The following is a 22320-nucleotide window of genomic DNA, read 5'->3' on the forward strand; positions in this document are numbered from 1 at the left end:
TGGTGAAGTTGAGACTTAACCAGTGAGAGTTTTATTTTGTTTTAAAGTTTATGATTTTTCATTCCACAATTCGTCTAACTGAAAAAAGTATGTCAGTCATTGGTATCAGGATTGAGGCAGATAGTACTGCATACTTGAACACCTCTTATATTCTGCTCCCCTGAAAAAAGCAGTGCAAACTAAAGTGGGGGAAAAAAAATCTGTACTTCCGTTTCTTTTCCTTTTTGCTGTCAGCTCTGAGTTGGCTTAGTGAATAGTTTTGCAACGCTTGTTTCACTTTTGGGCAAGGCTGAGCCCTGTATTTCAAACAAAAGACAGCCAGTTACTAACTTCTGGTTGCTAGGTGTGGCCTCCTTTGAAATTCTATAAAATCAGAAGCTCAAGGTTCCACTTCCACCACAAACCGTTCAGAGGAGAACCTCTCTTTAGTTCTTTGTACGGAGGTGAAAAAAACAAAAAGGTAAGTCTTGGTTTTCCTTTAAGTTTTGGCTGTTTTGATAACTTTTACCGTCAGTGTTTAATGTTACTACTGTGGAATTTATGGCTAGCTGCACTTATATCTTTGACAAACATTTCTGTAATTACATTGGGAATTTATATTTTGGGGATCACAAATTGCAGTTTTATTTTTACTTAGTTAAGAAATACAATTTTAAAAACAAGAAAACTTTGCTTAATACTGGCTTTCTGTACTGTTGGTGAGTTACCATGGAAAAGAAGAGATGAATGTGTTTGTTCCCACAAGTTATGAGTTTCCAAGATCTGTATGAACTTTATGTAGAAATCATGATGGATGGTGGGTGTTTGTGGGGAGCCAGGCCTGAAGAACCCAGAGGTGGGTTTCAGGGACTTAAATAATTCATTTTTTTCTTAAAAAAAAAAAAATTCAGATCTCATAGTGGAAATTATATCCTTTGTAATTAACATCTTAAATTAATGTTATGTTCACTCATGCAGTATAAATAAATAAAAGGATCCACTTACTTCATTTAGAGAGGGTGTGGCCACATTCTTTCCCCTGGAGCCTCTGTGTCATAGACTGGCTTTTCAAGTGCAGATTTGAAAACCTAAGGGGAAAGGAAACATTTCCTGGGTGGTGTCAGATAACTTATCCCTTGGGAATGTCATTAGAGCCCTCTAAAAATTATTCCACTTAGTAACATCTTGATTGTCGAATGAGCTAATGGCTATAAAACTCCTTAGGAAAGCAAAAAGCATATCTAAAGTAGAGATTTTACTGGTGTTGGATATACGTGCAAAAGTGAGGGATTTTTGAATCCTAACCATATATCTGGCTCTTGTTTACTACAAATGCCCTTCAAAATTTTTTCTTAGCTCATTCTCAGTGTTAAGTTAAATGATCTGATATCTAATTTTTAGTGCTAGTTAATCAAAAACTATGTACTTTTCTTGCCTAGTTTGTGTCTAAAATTATGTTTGGACTTTGAAAAAGCAATATTCTCCTCTGCCCACAGGAATGTATTTTTGTAGGCACATTGCAGAACACCTCAAATGTGGTAAAATGCCAGTTTCATAATTCCAAAATTCCTAGCCTCTTCTCCAGAAGCTGGGTTACCACCCTAGCCCCAGGCTCAACCACATCTGGCAGACAGCCATCATTTGACAGATGTTGACAGAATAGTTAATAATAATATTATTAAGAAACCAGCTAGAGTTTCGTGGTTATTAAATACTTTTTCAATCAAAAGATCTGCAAAGACTGGTTTCTATTGATGTTAGCCTGCTCAGCTGCTGCTTAATCTTCTCTACACCCATTAAGTGATGACATATTTGAAACCAGCGGACATATTATTTTTCAGTGATAAACCAAAAGCTGTCTTTTGAGTAAATCATTTCCTCTTTCTTTAAAATGGGAGAGATTTTTATGAGAAAGATAAGAACAGACACAATTTATGTAATACCTTCCTTCACTATGGGCTTACCTGGCAGCTCAGACCCTAAAGAGTCCTCCTACAAAGCAGGAGATCCAGGTTCATTCCCAGGATCAGGAAGATCCCCTGGAAAAGGGAATGGCTGTCCACTACAGTATTCTTTTTTTTTTCCTGTGGTGAATGAAAGTTCAGTGTTTACTGTAAGGCGCCATACAAGGAATCTGAGACAACTAGTGCTCAAGCATCTCCAACTCCCCAGAGGGTTTCAGCCAAGGAATTTTTTTTTAAATTTGTATATATATATTTATTTAATTTTTATTTTTACTTTATTTTACTTTACAATACTGTATTGGTTTTGCCATACATTGACATGAATCCACCACGGGTGTACATGAACCCCAAACATGAACCCCCCTCCCACCTCCCACCCCATATCATCTCTCTGGATCATCCCCGTGCACCAGCCCCAAGCATGCTGTATCCTGCATCAAACATAGACTGGCGATATCATTTCTTACATGATAGTATACATGTTTCAATGCCATTCTCCCAAACCATCCCTCTCCTTCTCCCTCAGAGTCCAAAAGTCCGCTCTACACATCTGTGTCTCTTTTGCTGTCTCGCATACAGGGTCATCATAACCATCTTTCTAAATTCCATAGAATTCCTTGGACGGAGGATCCTGGTGAGCTACAGTTCGTGGGGTTGCAAAGAGTCAAACGCTACTGAGCGACTGACATCACTCCACTTTTCTTTCGCTATGCTAATTTTTTCCACCTCCTGGTACTTGAGGTGAAATTTATGACTAGCGTTTCAGAGCTGTAATGAATCTCAGCTACTGTGCATTCCAACTCTTATTTTTATAATTGGAGAGCCCTCTTCACCCCAAAAGTTAAATGTTTTCTTCAGGTCATATGGCCCGCTAAAGAGAGTCAAGATATAGGTCAAAACTCCTCAATTCTTATTTTTACATCCTATAGTTGTGGATAGAAAACATTAGTTAAGTTGGTATAGATATTTCTCCTAAATAATTAGCACTGATACACTATTTGTTCATTCAGTAATGTTTTCCAGCATACTAAGTACCAGGCATTCTGCCAGGCATGGTAGATTATCATTGCCCCCATGGAATGCCACTAAAAATATAGATGAGTAAATAAATAGAAAGTGATAATGCAGAACAATAGGGGCAAGTGTAGGGGTGAAGGCAGGATGCTTTGGGAGAGCACAGATGGTTGGTCGCTTACCCCAGTGCTGAACTAAGGAAGGCCCGTCGGGAGGATGTGATGAGGTCTAGGCGAAATCCTCTCTAAGAAGCATCATTTAGGCAAAGACAATTGGATATGGAGGATGAAATAGCATGCCAGGCAAACAGAACACCCTACTCAGAGGTCTGGAAGCGAAACATTCATGAAACTACCTTTCATAAAGTGTTTCTTCATAAGTCATGCCTTTGTACAGTCTAATTGCCTTTTCTCACATGAGTAGGTGTGGGAAAGACTTGTGAAATCTATAATCGAGGAAAAAAACTACACAGGCCAAAGCGCTGAAAAATAAACTCCCTCAGGCTGGAGTAAAACCTGCCACGGTCTCCATAGGCTTACTGTGAATGAATTTGATTCTTAACTATATGCTATTAAAAATATCATTGATCATTAAAAGCATATACACTCTTTTGGAATCAGAAAGCATGGATTTATGTATGCCTTGATGCTTGCTACTAGTATCTAGAAAACTGACAGAAAAAATTACATTTTTCCCCCAGGTAGAAAATGGGGATAATGATGTCCTCTGCAAAGATCTATTTCTGCTGCTGTCTTTGCAGAACTCTGATCTTTTTTACTTACCATCAGGAAGGCATGATAGATCACAAAACTCAGTTTCCTCTGTCAAAAATTCTGGAAGTAGGGTTTCATGAAGCTGACAGAGATAGAAAATGTGGTTTTTAAAGTTATTAAAAGCAATCTTGTAATAATTTCAAACCTTCAGAAAAGTTGCAAGAATATTGCACAAAATTACATATACTTTTTACCCAAATTCCCCAAGTGTTAATATTTTACCACATTTGCTTTATCATTATCTTCCTTTTTCTTCTTCTACCCACTCTATATAGTTATTTTTACTGTATCATTTAAGAGACCACTGCAGATATGGTGTCCCTCTGTCTCTAAATACTTCAACCACAGTGCAGTTTAAAAAGAAAAAAATCAGGAAATTAACTTTCATACAATGTCTTAGTTTTCTCAAACTGTACAGTTGGTATAATTGCTAATGTACCATTTCTAGAATACCTTTCTCTTACATTTAGCAAGCATCATTTAATGCATATTTACTTTCTTTTAATTTCTTGCTGAGTGAGAGGAAGAGAGCTCTCTTATGACATAAAAATATTAATTTCTAGAAAGTTATACACTTTTTCATAGATAAATGAGATTGATAGGCAGTGCATCTTCACAGATTATTAATTAGAACAACACTGGAATTTTATTAATTTCCATGTAAGTCAGTCTATTTATAGATGTTCAATTTCATCTTCAAATTAGATGATGCTAAGGACTGAGATGAACTTGGTTTCAAAGCTCTTTGGTAGCCAGATTAAATATATATTGAGCCAAGGAATATTAAGAAAACAGGCTCTTAAATACCTAGTACATATTCTAAATGTTGCAATTAAAAAGAAAGATGGAAAAAAGCCTCTTGTGAACTCATGGGATTATTAATTTTTTATTTTTAAAAAATTCTAATTTCTAGACTGGATCATTCTCTGAATAGTAAAAATATGTGACAAACATTTATATACCATGTTGAAGTTTATGAAATGTGTTTGCATGCATTATTTGTTGATAGTTAAGAAATCTTACTTTTAAATTATTAAGTGGGTTTTATTTTGTACAACATATTGGTTTTCATGCAGAGGTTAGGTATTGAAAAGACAGAATGGTTTAGCAATACAATTTGAGCAAAATATTTTTGCTGTTTGTGGTATTTGTAAGGTGTGTTGCAAATATTCAAGTTTCTGTTAAAACATGGAGTTGCATTTGAGCACTTAGCTAGCAGTATATGATAAAATCTACTTCCTGCAGGGAGTTGTTTTTTTTTTTAACATCCTGTCACAATCTTTGTATCTTTAAGTTTTGCTGAGAGCTTGTGGATCTTATTTGGCTGAATTGAGATTCCATTTTCCTCTAACTATTTTCCTGAAGAAGGTTCTATTCAGGCTGCTTCTCTTTCCCAGACCATATTCCAGATCACTTTTTCAACCAAAATCTAGGAACACAGAAGATATGTCACAAAGCTGTGTTCTCTGTGGACATGTGTGAAATAAATTATTTAACCCTTTTATTTTTGTTATTTTGTCTAATATAATAAAGAAATATTTTCTAGTCTTTCTCAAGTTTATTCTTTTAAGAAATTAATGGATGATATAAGCTTTTTTAAGTGAAAAAATTGTGATGTACAGTAAAGTTTTCATGAAATTTATTTTGAAGTTGTGAGGCTCATTTTAAAAATTATATTTGACAATATTCTTAATCTCCTCTTTGATCGCTTTTGAAGTTTTTCGCTTCTAATTGAAAAAAGTGGAAATATTGGAACATCTGTTTCTATTACGGAGGGAAAATTACTCCACTAAGTGACCGATTGTATCACTCATTCTAAGAATTCTACTTTCTAAAGGGCATGGATGAGATAAAAAATGGATATTTTAAATACCTGCAGTCTTGCCAGAAATTGCAAGATGTTTTGTATATGCCAATTAAGCAAGAGGAAAATGAAACTCCATGTGCCAACAACAGTTGCAGCAGATTATGGTGTAATAGGAACTAAAGCCTTGTGCAAAATTGTACACCATGACTTTACCTCAGGAAATAACTTTAAATTGATCAGTTGTTGGGGGGATGAGATTAAATAAGTGCACAATATACTGGTTCTCCTCACAGATGACAGAACAGTAATTTGAACAATTCCCATGATAATTAAGTAGAGATAGTTTCTGCTTTGGATATTATTTCCCTCATGTATTTAATCTCATTACTTAGAATTTCTGCCACTTTTCAGCAGCTGGGGATTGAAATACTTTGTCTGAACATACCGGTAAAGAATCAGGCTATGGGTTTTACTCCTCATGAGTCATTTAGCGTCACAGGGAGAATTTAAAACTGCTAAGATCATCCTTCCAATCTCTTTCAGATGTACTCATAATAGCAGTCTCCAGAGAAATAAAAGGGTGTGGAGAGATCGATCAGCATAGAACTGGAGCTTAGGCTCCTAAAAAAAAAAAATCCTAGACGAAAAGGATCCTTGAGAGCTTCTTTTGTAGATAATGCAGTAAATGCATTAATTTTTTTAATGTACTTCAAGTTTTAAACATATACATAGCTTATTAAATAAAAATATTGCTGAACGATGATAGTAAGTCAAGCAATTTTCTTTAACATACAATTTTCCAAAGGAGGACATGCATGGTGCAGTTTCACTGTAAAGAATCCTTTTTAGAGCAAAGCAGCTGGTATAAAATAATTCTTTTCCAAGATTATTTTGTTTTGGGTAAAAAAGGAAAAACAACACATGTAGGATGAGAATTCAGACAGCTCAAATAGAAGAAATGTGAGTGTAGTGATTATTCCAGGTGCTGAAATAATTTTATACCAAGGAATGGAAAAGAAAGCTGAATTATTTCAAGGAGAAATCTCACAAGAAAACTGAATTATTTCAAGGAGAAATCTCACAAGAATATCTTTTTTTTTTTTTTTTAGGTAGAGTTTTGAGTCTGAGTTCACTCCTGTAGATTGGCATAGATTATCTTAGCTTATAAATGCCAGTATAATGTTCTTTCTCTACCCAATAGCTTTGTTCAAGTCCTCATTAATCCTACATGGATTCTCCTACAGCTTACTAAGTGGTCTCTAATCTTCCATCTTGCCCATCTCCTAGGCATTCTCTATGACACAGAATGAGTCATCTTTCTGAAATATAACTTTCTTTTTAAAAAACCCATTAATGTTTATCCAAAACTTTGGAAACACATTTGAACTTTTAAATTTGGGCTTCTTGAGCTAATAAACTCTTATTAACTTCCCAAATATGACAAGCTTCTCTGTTTTGTTCTCTTTAACTTTTTAGCCAATTTAATCTGAAACCTTCCCCCAAAAGAGTCTCAGATCACCCAGAACTTCCTCTAAAAATTGTTCTTAAACTTTTGAGTTTTCTTAGGAAGAGCACATGCTGGCTTTAAGTTCTTTGAGGCAAAGGATGTTTCAATGTTTTTACGCCCTCAGGGCTTGGTATAGAGTAAGTGGTGAAATGAAGCACCAGCTTTGCTCTTTACAGCTTATCTGTTTACTTATAGACGTCATCTGAGCCCTAAGTGTAGGCCTGAATATACTGAGAAAGAGCTACATTTCTGAGGCTTTGGGTTTCTGTTCAAGGGTAGTAGAGTCTCTTTAAAATAAATTCAAATCTAGGGACTTCCCAGGCAGTCTATTGGTTAGGACTCCTGCTTTCACTGCAGTAGGTGCAGGTTCGATCCCTGGTTGGGGAACTAATATCCCACATCTTCTGGCATGCAGCATGGCCAAACACACACACACACACACACACACACACACACACACACACACACACCTACATTTAAAAACAAACAAACCAAAAAACACTACATCTAGCATTGTATGATTCTCCTAAGAGTAATCCTGGAAAGTAAAAGCAGGGCTGCTCTATGTCTTACATATGTAAGGGAGTGGAGTGGTATGTATATGTGGTGAGTTTGTGGTTTGTAAAAACATCGACCTGTTTTCTTTTCAGATCCTTCAAAAATGGCAATGGTATCTGAATTCCTCAAGCAGGCCTGGTTTATTGAAAATGAAGAACAGGAATACATTGTAAGTCAAGAGACAATAAAATAACTCATTTAAATAGTAGTATTAAAAAAATAAATAGTAGGTATTAAAATAGAAGCAAATGTAAGTGAATGGACAATAATTTATTTCTCATTCACAGAAAACTGTGAAAGGATCCAAAGGTGGTCCTGGGTCAGCAGTGAGCCCCTATCCTACCTTCAATCCGTCCTCGGATGTTGAGGCCTTGCATAAAGCAATCACAGTTAAAGGTAACTCTGTCTTCCCCAAACAGTCCCCTCCTAGACATTTCAGAATGGCTACTAAAAAACAAACATGGGCAATGGAAAGAGTCTGCTTCATTTTGAAGATAAGAGATCTTTATCAATGAAGATACACTTCCTTTCTCAGCACTTCCGGAGATTTTGATTAAATCAGTAGACTACTGCTACAACAGTTATCCTTACAAAGCTCATTTCTAACAGACTGAAGGCTGAAGTCAGCACCTCTGCTCACACTTAAGGTGTGAACTAGGAACAAACACTGCAACACTGAGGGCTGGGGAGAATTTCTTCTTCCTTTGGTGTCTCAGACGGTAAAGAATCTGCCTGCAGTGCAGAAGATCCAGGTTCAGTCCCTGGGTTGGGAAGATTTCCTGGAGAAGGGAATGGCAACCCACTCTAGTATTCTTGCCTGGAGAATCCCATGGACAGAGAAGCCTCGCAGGTTACAGTCCATGGGGTCACAAAGAGTAGGACACAAATGAGCCATTTTCACTTTCTCATTCAAGTGAAGGGACTGTCATCCATCCCAAGTGCTTCCATCTGATATAGAGTCACATCCATGTCCCAGCCTGTTATAATTTATACTTCTTTGTTTTGTTAAGAACTTCATTTGAAGCATCTTGATAGTGAATCATTTTATGTCCGTTATTGATGATAAAGAAAATTGATTTTTAAAGTCTAGATGCCCTTTATTTCCAGGTGTGGATGAAGCAACCATCATTGAAATTCTGACTAAGAGAAACAATGCACAGCGTCAGCAGATCAAAGCAGCCTATCTGCAGGAGAAAGGAAAGGTCGGTTGCAGTGGTTAATTTAGATAATCAATTTCAGTCGTATTTATGTTTAAATATAGCGTTTGATGGGCTTCTCAGGTAGCGGTAGTAAAAATCTTTGCCTACCAGTGCAGGAGACACAAGAGACACAGGTTTGATCCCTGGGTAAGGAAGATCCCCTGGAGTAGGAAATGGTAAGCCACTCCAGTATTGTTGTCTGGAAAATTGCATGGACAGAGCAGCCTGGTGAACTGCAGAGTCGAATACAACTGAGTATGCACGCATAGACTTTGAAATACAGTTGCCTAGTTCTTTCCGTCTCTAGCCACTGTTTTCCATTACAAGTAAGTCTGGGATTACTGTATTTGTTTTCTTGGTGGCAGTGTAATCAGTTCTTTCCCATTTGCTGGTTTTATGCATTGTTTTGATTCTTTGCACATGTGGTGTTCTATATTGGAGATAAGCCTTTAACTTGAACATAACAGACATCAAGATTTCTGTTGGCAGTAAGAAATATGTTCTGATTGAAATATGACTTCTGTTAAATTTTAAACTGAGCTGTTTAGTGTCTTAATGTAAAGTTTATATGTGTAATTCTACTTTAAAAGTAAGGTTTCTATTTTATACAAAATATGGGTAATTTTTTTAAGGAGTGTAGTTAGAAAACCACATAATGTCTGATTACAGTGCTTATTTGAAAAGTGCAAATCTCAATGGTTGGAAAAGTTATTAATACATTATTTTTAAAGTATTCTTATTACTATTTCTGTTAATACACAGCCCCTATCTTTTGAGCTTTGTCATTCATTCCCTCTATAAAAGATTGCAAATGCTATCCTTTAAGGAGTTATCAGTGAATTCAGTAAATTTCATTCTAATCACTCTAGAAGCAAAAAGAGTAACATATTAAATATTGGGTAGCCTTTTCTATGTAAAGGGAAGGAGCTATGAAAATTGGTTGGGTTTAGGACTCAGTAAGATTAGCTAAACATCAGGTAACACTGCTTTACTCTATTACCTAATGTGTTATTTACTGAAAGGTTATATATCTTCTTGTTATAGCCCCTGGATGAAGTTCTGAAGAAAGCCCTCCTCGGTCACCTTGAGGAAGTTGTTTTGGCTCTTTTGAAAACTCCAGCCCAGTTTGATGCCGAAGAGCTCCGTGCTGCCATGAAGGTAAACCACCTGATTTAAGCAAAGCACCTTTCCTCAAAGTATGTCCAAACCACTTATGCCTGCTAGAGTATTCTCAACAACCAGCACAGGGCCACCAATCAGTGGTAATAAAATGAATAAGTGCATGAATAAGTAAAAGAAAAAATAGATGCTGGTGTTAACAACTATGTTATTTCCATTATCTTCATGATGTTACCATATTTAATAGATCTCACTTTGTATTTATTTGCCCAAAATATTGGCATTAAACCCATTTTGTTTTTTAAGCAATATAATACATACTTTATTGCAATTAATAAATATTGTGGATATTTATTAAATGTTGTGAGAAATTTACTAAATGTCAGATTCAGACAAATTTTGGAACATAATAACTAGTTGATACTTTTGAATGAAGATTTTTCTACATTTTTTTTTTTCATTTTTTTCAATTCAGGGCCTTGGGACTGATGAAGACACTCTGAATGAAATTCTGGCATCAAGAACTAACAGAGAAATCAGAGAAATTAACAGAGTCTATAGAGAAGGTAAGTTTTAATGTGTAACAGTCCAAGTGTCTTAGCTGAAAAGGAATTCTGATATACTTTTTGAAAAATTGAGTGTGGATGTTAATCATGGGAAAAGTACATATTAAAATATTTCTTTCATTGTCTGTCACAGGTCTATCACAAGCACATATGGTTACCAGACACATTAGAGTTAGTGGGGTACAAATAAGGGACACGATTGTCTCAGTCCTCATCAACTTTGCACTTAAAAAAAATTGTATGTCTGGGACAAATGGCCACATAGTATTGCGATGAAATTCTCAATTCAAAGCTCTGAATTTAAAGAATTTTCTAAAAACATTTCCTATTTTTATGAGATTTATTTCATAAAAATGTCCCATTGTCTTTCATTTTGAAAAGATAATAACAACAAAAACAAACAAACAAAAACCCTCCGAACATTTGTCCTTGAAAAGATAAACAGCTTGGTGCTTATAATTCTCTGATGCAAGCTAACTTTACCATTATGAACATAAATGACTTACTTACTGTTAACATCCAGTTAGATTCATGGGGTTGAAAGAATAGCCATGGCTCATTTTATCTATTCAGTGAAACATTTCATTTCAATGGTATGCTTAACACTGTAAAGAGAGTATCTGCAAATGGGTCCGGGGCAGTGCTGAGTCATCACTATTTTCTTTTTCTAGTTTCCTAAGCCCCCTGTTTTTTTTGTTTGTTTGTTTTATTTTCTCAACCCAATATGCAGCACCATAGAGGATCATTCTACATGATTTTAAAACCAAGCACCGAGAATACAATAGTCCTCATGTATTATTTTCACAGAAATCTAATAAAGGAATCAGAATAAGAAAGTTTTAACCTCATGTTCTGCAATTCTTATCTCGTTATCAATATTAATCTTAGGTCCATTTATCAGTGATAGTCATCAAGAGGGGCATTATAACTAATTTTTTAAATTTTATATAAATATAGTTTACAAAGGCAAATAGCCATAAATTATTCCCAAGATACAGTTCAATGACTGTTTATTAAAATGTTCTGCCTTCTAGTCAACTATAAATTCAGTTAAATTTTTGCTGAAAAATAATGACATAGTTTTTTAATGTTAAGTAAGGGTGTTTAACAAGGAAGCATTTTAATTCCATATCTACTGTAGAGGTGTATGCATACACATATGCATACATAACTAAGTTGTACTCCATATAAGACATTTATCATTTCAAAGTAAATAAATAGTCCATGTTCATGCAAGCACTTTGGTTTATCCTTTTAAATAGCTGTTCTATTCACCCCATTGCTTAAATTCTGGTATAATTTATTTCAGAAATAGTTATCTAATAATGTATACCTGTGCAATTTATTCTTGTTAGCAAAAGCTTTAGGGCTGTAGAGTTTCATTCACAGTATTATCTAAATTGTTTTAATTGCCTTATAGGAAATAAATTTGATGATCAAAAATTTTACTTGCTCTGATTTTGCTTTATTAAAAAATAAAACTATTTGAAATGTATTCCATAAGTTATTGAACATTTGGCATTGCAAGTTGTGAACTAACATAGAGATGTTAGATATTATTATCATCGCCATTATCAGTAGTTTACTACAAAATATATTTTTCCTATTTCTCAGAACTGAAGAGAGATCTGGCTAAAGACATCGCCTCAGACACATCTGGAGATTATGAGAAGGCTTTGCTTTCTCTTGCTAAGGTATAACGAAAACAGATCTGGAAATATCTCTTCTTTGATAAAAAGTAAAATCTTAGATTTCATCTCTTTCTAGAAATGAGCAATTCACTCCTTTTTCTGCAAAGAATATTACTCATCTGATTTTAAGAGAATAAATAAGCCATGTGATTATATGCTAGAAAGCTACTTACATGTGAATGGGTTATTTTCCAGGGTGACCGATCTGAGGAGCTTGCTGTAAATGACGACTTGGCTGATTCAGATGCCAGGGTAAGCAAGTGCTTATAAATACTCTTAGAATCTACTTTGCTACTTCAGTTAGGTCTGACCTGAGGTGAGGTACCACTTCAGGGCCTCCATGTGAAAGCAGATATGAGATTCTCCAAAAGGATAGTGGCATCTAATGTCCATTCCCTGAAGGATGCCCACCAGCCAGGATTCAAGCAATCCAAGAGAGGAAATGTGGTCTTTATGTTTTCAACAGGTTGCACTGTTCATGAAACTGGAGAGGATTGAGAAAGAACAGTAAAAATTTGATCTGTTATTGAGAAAACTCTGAATTTTTATTTTACCAGGTATAAGAAAGTAAAAGTGAAAAGAATAAACACATCTAACAATTCTTTAAACAATGAACATTGGTTTAGAAGTGTAAGTTTATATTGTAAAAATATTATGGTAATGATATTAAAATTATAAAAGTTATAGCATTTATATACTTTCTAGTATCTTATTATATATTGTTTCAGTGAGGTTGCTTGTTTTTTAATACATCAGTCCATTGGCAATATTAGAAAAACTGTGTCGTTTTGGGACTTGGAATTTTTGGTAAAAAAATGGCATCTAGAATTTACATATGCTTTACTCATGGTACACTTAGTATTCTCAACAAATTCATTACAGTGAGTTAGTAAAAATAGAAACTTACTTGACTACTCCACTCTCTTCACTATATCAATGCATTATCCTGCATTTATTGACTTTTGTTAAATAAATGCATCTATATCAGTTGTTTGCTCAGAAAGTCCCGAATAACTTTTTATGCCCATTGGAAGTTTTATCGTTTTAATAGAAATATCAAAGAACAAAAGTAAGTATTTGAATAACTGCCCATAGTAAGAAATTACTCTTATTTGCTTGTGATACTTCTGAATTTGCTTTCCATTTTAAGACTATCAGGGAGCTTCCCTGGTAGTCCAGTGGTTAGGAATCCAGTGGTTAGGAATCCGCCTTGCAATGCAGAGGACACCAATTCAATCCCTTGTCCAGGAAGATCCCACATTCCTTGGGGCAACTAAGCCCGTGTGCCCAGAGCCGGTGCTCTGCAACAAGAGAAACCACTGCACAATACAACTAGAGAATAGCCCCTGCTCTCTACAACTAGAGGAAACCGACATGCAGCCGCAAAGACCCAGTGCAGGCAAAAATTAAAATAAAAAAAAAAGACTTTCAGGGCTCTTAGATGTATATTTATGGCCATTACATGGATTAGTGTGACCCAGGAGGAGGGTGGTAATTAACATTTCACAGGTAACAGAGCAGGTTGCTGACAATAAGGCAGAGGTTATCTTTTCCATTTACAAAAGAGGAAAGTCTTTAGTTTAATAATGTGAAACTACATAAGATTACTGAGATATCTCAGTAGTAATATCTAAGAATGATTAAGCTGCAGAGTCAGAATTTGAATCCAGAAATTCTCACATCAAAATTCAACATCTAGGTAATGGTTGAATTATTGATTTATTAGTACCATTTGCTGAAAATTACTTTAAACAATTAAGAGTAAAATTAAAAATTTAGAGATTGTCCCTTGAAGTTTTCTTGATACAGAATGTAATCTTAAAGCGAGTTAACTCAATAAACATTTATTTTGCATGCATAGATTCAGTCTCTAGTGTTTACAAGGCAACTTGAGAGGTATTATGGAAGATACTTGACAAAACAAAGTGTCCATCTCTAAGGAACTTGTAATCTTAGCATTGCCACCTGCTTTGATTGTATTGGACACAAAGCAGCTGCCTCCAAAATCTTTGAAGAGATCTGACATTCTTATGCAGATATCAAGTCCTCAGAGGGTCAAGTGTTTATTTTTGTGTGTTTTAACAGGCCTTATATGAAGCAGGAGAAAGAAGAAAAGGGACAGATGTGAATGTGTTCACTACCATTCTTACCACCAGGAGCTATCCCCATCTTCGCAGAGGTAAGAAGAAAACAAATGTTCCCTGGGACTGTTTGCAGAAGTCTTTTTTTTTTTTTTTTTTAATGAGGACAAGCAAGAGAAAGGAAAGGGCTTCCCTGGTAGCTCAGATGGTAAAGAATCTGCCTGTACTGCAGGAGACTTAGGTTCAATCCCTGGGTCAGGAAGATCCCCCAGAGAAGGGAACGAATGGCAAATACACTCCAGTATTCTTGCCTGAAGAATCCCGTGGTCAGAGGAGCCTGGCCGGCTATAGTCCATAGGGTCACAAAGAGCTGGACACGACTGAGTGACTAACACTTTCAAGAGAAAGCAAGAAAGAAATCTTAATCAGTGACACTCTGAAACCAAGTGGATGCAGTATTCCTGATCTCTTATTGCTACTTGTGTATTTGTCCAGCTTCATACAGACACCACTTGATAGCATTTGAAACACATTTTATGACTTTGTCATGTAGAGCATTAGTTTGTTATTTTTACTATTTTTTCCCCTCAAAATATTTGGAATAGGTCTGACAATATATACACGTAAAATAGAACATATGAAATTACAATGAAGAGGAAAACAGCTGAGGCTAAGCGAAGAAAAGAGTATCTAGATACTCCAGAAACAAAAGCTAAAAGAGAGTTCTTGCCACAAGATTTACCCGAGTGTTTTGGAAGCCAAGACAAAGGGCAGATCGTGATGATAACTTCAAGTTTATTGTTTAATAACAGCATTCTGTTAGCACTCTGAGATTAGAATAAGAGGAATCTACAACACAGATCTTTATATAAGGAAAGATCCGTTTGCTGTGGCACTTGGCTCTGATGTAGAGTTATGGCTGTCAATCAAATGTCACTTCTAATAAATGTCAACATTTGCAAAAATTTTCCCAAAATACACAGAAGCCCAAAAATAGCCATGCGAATTACATCTCTCAGAGAAGATGATGTATCCAAAATGTGCTCAGATGAATAGTTAGATTTACATTGTGTTTTTTGAAGTTTAGTCATCCTAAGGAATGCTTTAGGCTTCCCTGGTGGCGCTAGTGGTAAAGAACCTGCCTGCCAATGCAGGATACATAAGGAACGTGGGTTCAGTTCCTGGGTTGGACAGATCCCATGGAGGAGGGCATGGCAACCCATTCCAGTATTTGCCTGGAGAATCCCATGGCCAAATGAGCCTGGCAGGTGACAGTCCATGGAGTCACAAAAGTCAGACATGACTGGAGTGACTTAGCATACGCATAAGGAATGCTTTGACTTCGTGGCCATGCCTGATTTTGCTAGTTTGCTAAAAAAAAACAGGATGTTTTGTACATCTCTAATTTAAATTTAATATTTAGTGTTTCAGAAATATTCCAAGTATAGTAAGCATGACATGAACAAAGTTCTGGACCTGGAGTTGAAAGGTGACATCGAGAAATGCCTCACAGTTATTGGTATGTAGTCCTGAAGAGGGAAGAGTTTTCTAACTTGAAATTGTATTGTCAATGTTGTCCAATAATTTATAAAATATAATAACAAGACAAAAACTCAGATGTAATTTATGTTGCAAATAGAAGTAGCATGTAAGATAATGACAATAAATATTTAGCTAAAGTGATGCAATAGTCATGTTAGTAATTACAGGTATTATTTCCTTGATTAAAAACATGAGCAGGTGGATAATATTGAGCATCTACTTGTACCATGCAATATACCAGGCTGGACATGGCACAAAAGAAAGTCAAAATGGTCATTAAGAGCATGGGATTTGGAATTAGATAAATGAAGGCCCACATCGTGGTCTGTCACTTGCTGAGTAATCTTGGGCAAGCTTAAAAGATTTAGACCTTCAGAAGAAAAGACTTTTAAAGTTTTCCCTTTTATTCAGATGACCAGTTGAAGTTTGGAAACCTACATTATAAAGCAGTGCTTCTCAAACATTAATATGCACATGAATCCTTTGGGGATCTTGCTAAAATGCATATTCTAATTCAATAGGTCTGGGTGGAAACTGGAAGTCTGCATTTCTAACAAATTCTCAGTTGACTCCAGTTCTTTTGGTCCATAGATCACACTTGGAGTAAGAAGGTAGAGAATCTTCTTAAAACTGATTGACATATCTGTTAGTATTTTATTTGGCAGTTGCCTTATATTTTATGACTGTCCTGTCCCACTTGGATTTTTTTTTTCTTATTACAACAGGAAAAAAAAGTATTTCTTGCCTGCCAACATGGCCTTTAACATATCTACTGGTTTCCTTGTTTCCATGAAGAGTATACTCAGGATAGCATGAACTATTTAAGCTGCTATCGGTGGACTTAGGATAATAGGAGATAAATGATATTGTCAGAGGACAGAATATTCAAAATCACCATCTAGAAAATAGCTTTTTTTAAGCCAAATATCCCTTACTGGGGGTGGATGGTGAGGAACAGGGATGGAGAACAGAATCTTCCTTGAAAACCTCTGTATTTCCTATTTCTTTCATATGTACCTTTCTTCTTTTGTGGTAAAGATGTCAACTAAAACATGCCTCTCTTACAGTGAAGTGTGCTACAAACAAGCCAATGTTCTTTGCTGAGAAGCTCCATCAGGCTATGAAGGTAACATATGATTTGCTTTGGGGAAAAAATTACTGTGTATGGAGAGAACAGAAAATCCCATATTGTTTAAAAGTTACATTTATTTTTTAATATCTTTTCATTAAAAATTATTTTTCTATCCATTGCAAGAGGTAATACACTTACTTCTTAAAATTCTGTTAGACTTGTTATATTCTTGTATAGGTAAGATAGTAAGGTGAGCTTGAAAGCAATTTGTAGATTACTCATGATTTGCATAAAATCTGAGTCAGCAGAGGAAGGGCGATATACTTCCTCGTAAGCTGAAACTCCAGTACTTTGGCCACCTCATGAGAAGAGTATTGGAAAAGACTCTGATGCTGGGAGGGATTGGAGGCAGGAGGAGAAGGGGACGACAGAGGATGAGATGGCTGGATGGCATCACCTACTCGATGGAAGTGCGTCTGAGTGAACTCCGGGAGTTGGTGATGGACAGGGAAGCCTGGCGTGCTGTGATTCATAGGGTCACAAAGAGTCGGATACGACTGAGCTACTGAACTGAACTGAACTGAACGTATGATTTTAGCAACCTGCTAAGATTGTAAGCTTTACAATCTCTTCTAAATTTCATTTATCTTTTTTATTATTTTGCCTTCCATGGCATTGCTTAATATGTCATTCTAAGACTTTAAAATGTCATTGTAAGCTCATCAAAGTGTAAGGTTTTATTAAGATGTATTTGAGATATCACTTTAAGTCCTTTATTGTCTAGCTTGTATTTTATTATATAGGATGGTACCTATATACTTGTGAAAAGTTATGAAGTTGTCTGTTTTTTTCCTTTGCAACTCCAAAATAAAGAAGTCTTAGGAGAAAGTGATCTAACCATTTAGTTAAAAGAAAAGAGTCCCTCTGATGTGATAGGCATGTTCCACTGGGTAGTTGGCAGTACAGTTCCTGACCCCATGCCTGCTGTTACCTAGTGAGGTTATTGTAATGAGAACACCTAGTATTGAAAATGAGAAGAGGGACCTGTGTCCCAGACTTTGGAAAGCAGTGTAGGTGTCAGCTAAATTACAACATGCTATTAGAACAGGAATTAGCCAGATGAGAGCAGCAGTGTAAAGAATGAAGGAATAAAGCAAGTCTGATCCTGGAGGAGAACACAGCCTGTCCCTTTCAGGATAATATATAGAGAGTGATGGTACACGGTGGAAGAGGTTGTAGAATTAGGCAGGGCATTGTAAGCCCAGGTAAAATGATTGATTTTCATCCTAAAATCTACAGAAGGTCACTAAAAGGTTTTAAGCAGATGAATCAAATGATCAGTTTACAACTTAGAAAGTTTACTTTGCAGTTCTTAAATAGCTTAGACAGAGGAAAGACTGGATAGTGGAAGATCAATTAGGAGGTTTTAAAAGCTCTCTATATAATTCTCTTGTCACAGTTGAGTTCGTGTTATTTTATTACCACTTGTTTGAAGTGTGTGTGTTTGTGCGTATTTTAATGTGGAAATAGTTTCTCCATAAAAACTATATAGGTTAGCAAAATAGCTTCACATTCAAAACCACATCCTGCCTTAAGAGTAGGCTTGGAATATAAGGGACACTGATCATCATTTGTTTTCAACAGGGTGTTGGAACTCGTCATAAGACACTGATCAGGATTATGGTTTCCCGCTCTGAAATCGACATGAATGACATCAAAGCATGCTATCAGAAGTTGTATGGCATCTCTCTCTGTCAAGCCATCCTGGTATGTTGTAATTCTCATGTTACCCCCACAAATGATAATTTTTTTGCAACTTCTTCAAAAAGAAGGGATGATTTACTGTATCCATAAATTACATATATAAGATTAATTTGTTATATTAATATACAGAGACTTTTCTTGTGGTCTAGTGGTTAAGACTCTGTACTTTAACTGCAAGGGACATGAGTTTGATCTTTGGTTGCTGAACTTGCTGTACAGTATGACCAAAAAATAAAAATTTTTTAAAAGATACATAATTTAAAGTAAATTGAACTTGGACTGGTAAAATCTACTATACAGAAAGAGTGCAGATTTTTCAATAGTCATGGAAACAGTTTGCCATACATGCATTTAGCAATCAAAATACTTTGGTAGAGATATATAATGATTTATGTTGCAATGAATATTGATCAGAGGATTAGAAACTTTTTATTCTAAATTTTTCCTTATTTTGTCATATGTAAAAAATATAGAATGCATGTTCAAGTTAGAAAGTAAAACATAAAGACAAGTCAAGGAGTTTTGAACTTAAAGATAGATGACTATTCAAATTCAATTTGGCATTTATATTGGATAACAAAAATCTAACATGAAAAGTGAGACTATCATGGACTTACAACCTTCACTCTGGTTGAACAAGTCAAAGGTGATATGAAATTATATTTTGCTATATTTATTCTGTGTTATATTTCATTCTTGGAAAATAATGGCTTTAATATAGAATAATCAAGAGAAGTTTGCATCTGAATTTTGAAAGCTATTACTTTTCATATAAGCAATTAAAAATACCAGTTATCTGCTATATAAATTTTATTAATTAAATAAGTGATATTCTTATCCAAGATCCAAAAAATTTGATATACTCTGATGTATGTTAAGCCTAATACAATAATTATTCTACAATTTAAAAATACTTTCTATTGATTGTGGTCTCAGGTAGCATTAAGTATACTTTATTTTTATCAACAGGATGAAACCAAAGGAGATTATGAAAAAATCCTGGTGGCTCTCTGTGGAGGAAACTAAACATTCCTTTGATGATCTCAAGCTTTTTGATCAGAAGACTTTTTCATCATCTTTTCATTCCATATCATAGATTTAAATAGGAAAGTTTCTTCAATAGGAATATAGTCTAGTAACTTCTTCCTGGAAAATATAGCCTATAAATCATTTTTTGTATTACAACTCTACAAAATAAATACAATTTTTTAAAAAATACATAGTTATTCCAAACTATAAAACCCTACAAAGAGGTTGTTCTGGTAGCAATGCCTAAGAAAAATGTTTACCTTGCAGAAAATAAAATGATTTTACAGGACAGTTGATGTGTCATTGATTTTTCTATTCTGATTTTCTTTTGTGTATAGTGCAGTTACTTAATTTGATATCAAGGGGCAGGAATCTGAATTTTATATTATGATCACTTGTTGAACTAGACTTTGTGTATTAAATAAAATGTTCACAGAGTTAGAAAATGAACTTTTTACATTTTAACATCTTTGTGTGTGCTCAGTTGTGTCTGACACTTAGTGACCCCATGGACTGTAGCCTCCCAGGCTCCTCTGTCCATGAAATTCTGAGCAACTAACACTTTTACTTTGTGTTGTATGTATTGTAGATCAGATGGTAAAGACTGTCTGCAATGCAAGAGACCTGGGCTCAATCCCTGGGTTGGAAAGTTCCCCTTGGAGAAGGGAATGGCTACCCATTCCAGTCTTCTTGCCTGGAGAAATTCATGGATCAAGGGGACTGGCAGGCTCCAGTGGAACACAACTGAACAACTAACCCTTTTACCATCTGGTTACAGATTATTGAGATGGTATCTCTGTATAATAGTGGGATTTATTGCATCAGCATTGTAACAATCGAACATTCTGCTATATTTCATGAACCAGTATAAAGATGAAATGGCATCAGCAATAAAAATTCCTCACTTAAAAAAAAAAATGGTAGTTGCATGTATAGATTTCTAAGAAACTATCAAACTGTTTTCCAGGATGGTGTACCATTTTACTTTCCCACAATAAATGTATAAGTAATCTAGTTTTCCACAACCTCATCAGCACTTGACATTGTCACCATTTTGTATTTTGACATTGTCTATTTTTTTATTGTTGAATTTTGAGAACTTTTAAAATATTCTAGATATTAGTCCTTTGTCAAATATGTGGTTTGCAAATATTTTCTTTCAGTCTGTAGCTTTTAATCATTTTAATAGATAAAGGCTTTCTCAGAGGGAACATTTCAAATTTTAATGAGGTTCAGTTTTTCCTTTTAATGTTTTTTGCTTTTGGTGTCACATCTACAGACTCTTAACCTAACCTTAGGTCCTGGAAATTTTCTCCTCTGAGTTTTATAGTTTTTCATTGTCTATTTCAGTTTGTGATTCATTTTGAACTAATTTTTGTATAACATGAGATGAGACTTGGTCAAAATTCTTTTGTTTGCATATGAATATCCAATTGCTCTCCAATTGGATATATCCAATATACCATTTGTATAAAAGGCTATTTTTCTTTTATTGAATTGCTTTTGCACTTTTGTGAAAAAAAAAAAATCAAAAATTTCCTATAAGAGGATTTTTAACACAGAGGTGATAAATGATTCATTCCCAAAATAATTCAGCTGGGTATTTAAATTTCTAACTATATCTTAGCTTTATTCACTTGATTATAGCTTTATTTGCCTTAATCACCATTCCTTCACTTTCCTGCACATACATCTTATGGAACAACCATGACGACTTGGCCCATAACATATTAGCCAAACTGAGGCTAGTAGTGAAAAGTGAAAGTGAAGTCGCTCAGTCGTGTCCAACTCTTTGCAACCCCACTGTAGCTTACAAGGCTCCTCCATCCATGGGATTTCCCAGGCAAGAGTACTAGAGTGGATTGCCATTTAGGCATGCTGCTTATTACGTCACTGACTTTTAGTTCTTTTGTTACTATATGTAATACCTCCCTTGTGTGATGGATTGAGAAGTACTTGAGTGGGAAATTAGAAGGAACCTGGGGCTGGTTCATTGAGACAGGGTGGATTTATCCAGGTGTTTTTGTTATCACTGTTCTAAACATAAGGTCAAGGTGGATCAAATAATAGTTCTGCCAGTTGAAACTGTGGGGCTTCCCTGGCATCCAGTGGTTAAGAATCTGTGCTTCCATTGCAGGGGCATGGGGAAACTAAGATCTGACATGCCATTTGGCATGGCCAAAAAAATTTCTCCTGGGGAATTCTCTGGCAGTCCAGTGGTTAGGACTTTGTATTTCCACTTCAGAACTGCAGGAGGCATGGGTTCAATCCCTCTTTGGGGAAACAAGATTTTACAAATGCTCTGCTGGGCAGAAAAAAAAAAGAAGGAAAGAAAAAGATTGAGTCTACACTTTTTCCTTTTCTAAATTATTTTTAAAGAAACTGCCTAACCTTGTTATTCTTCTTTGCCTGTCTTACCATCCTCATCCATTTTCTACTTCTTTTTGCTCCCCTCTGGAAATTGACTTCTGAAGACTTCACCCTACAGCCTCACTTATCTTCTGACTTCTGGGTGAATTCAGCCCTTGGGAGAAAAAGGGAGATCAGGAGGAGGTATTCCTTCTATAGAGATTTTATATAGATTTATAAATCTGATTCTATACAGATTTATTAACATGTGTGTTCTTCTACAAGTATAACATCTTGTGGATGGCC

At 35.4% G+C, this 22320-nt stretch overlaps 1 protein-coding gene across 2 annotated transcripts; it reads left to right on the forward strand.

Annotated features, from left to right (window-relative positions):
- Positions 1–279: 279 nt before the first annotated feature.
- Positions 280–20490, forward strand: ANXA1 (annexin A1). Of its 2 annotated transcripts, none has more exons than XM_068974151.1 (13): positions 280–460; positions 7695–7771; positions 7890–7998; positions 8710–8804; positions 9846–9959; positions 10396–10486; positions 12101–12180; positions 12373–12429; positions 14263–14356; positions 15682–15777; positions 16868–16926; positions 18517–18639; positions 19606–20490. In XM_068974151.1, exons 2-13 carry the CDS (start codon positions 7706–7708, stop codon positions 19660–19662), a joined length of 1041 nt encoding a protein of 346 aa, XP_068830252.1. In that variant the 5' UTR covers positions 280–460; positions 7695–7705; the 3' UTR covers positions 19663–20490. The 2 variants fall into 2 exon arrangements, with proteins under 2 accessions (XP_068830252.1, XP_068830253.1); XM_068974152.1 differs by lacking the exon at positions 280–460 and adding an exon at positions 2534–2577.
- The last annotated feature ends 1830 nt before the right edge of the window (positions 20491–22320 follow it).

This window comes from Capricornis sumatraensis, chromosome 6, assembly GCF_032405125.1.
Source record: "Capricornis sumatraensis isolate serow.1 chromosome 6, serow.2, whole genome shotgun sequence".
Lineage (NCBI taxonomy): Eukaryota > Metazoa > Chordata > Mammalia > Artiodactyla > Bovidae > Capricornis > Capricornis sumatraensis.

Coding starts and splice junctions, on each gene's coding strand:
- ANXA1 (XM_068974151.1), top strand. CDS start 7,706: ATGGCAATGGTATCTGAATTCCTCAAGCAGGCCTGGTTTATTGAAAAT. Junction 7,772..7,889: donor ATGAAGAACAGGAATACATT/GTAAGTCAAGAG, acceptor TCTCATTCACAG/AAAACTGTGAAAGGATCCAA. Junction 18,640..19,605: donor CTCTCTGTCAAGCCATCCTG/GTATGTTGTAAT, acceptor TTTTATCAACAG/GATGAAACCAAAGGAGATTA.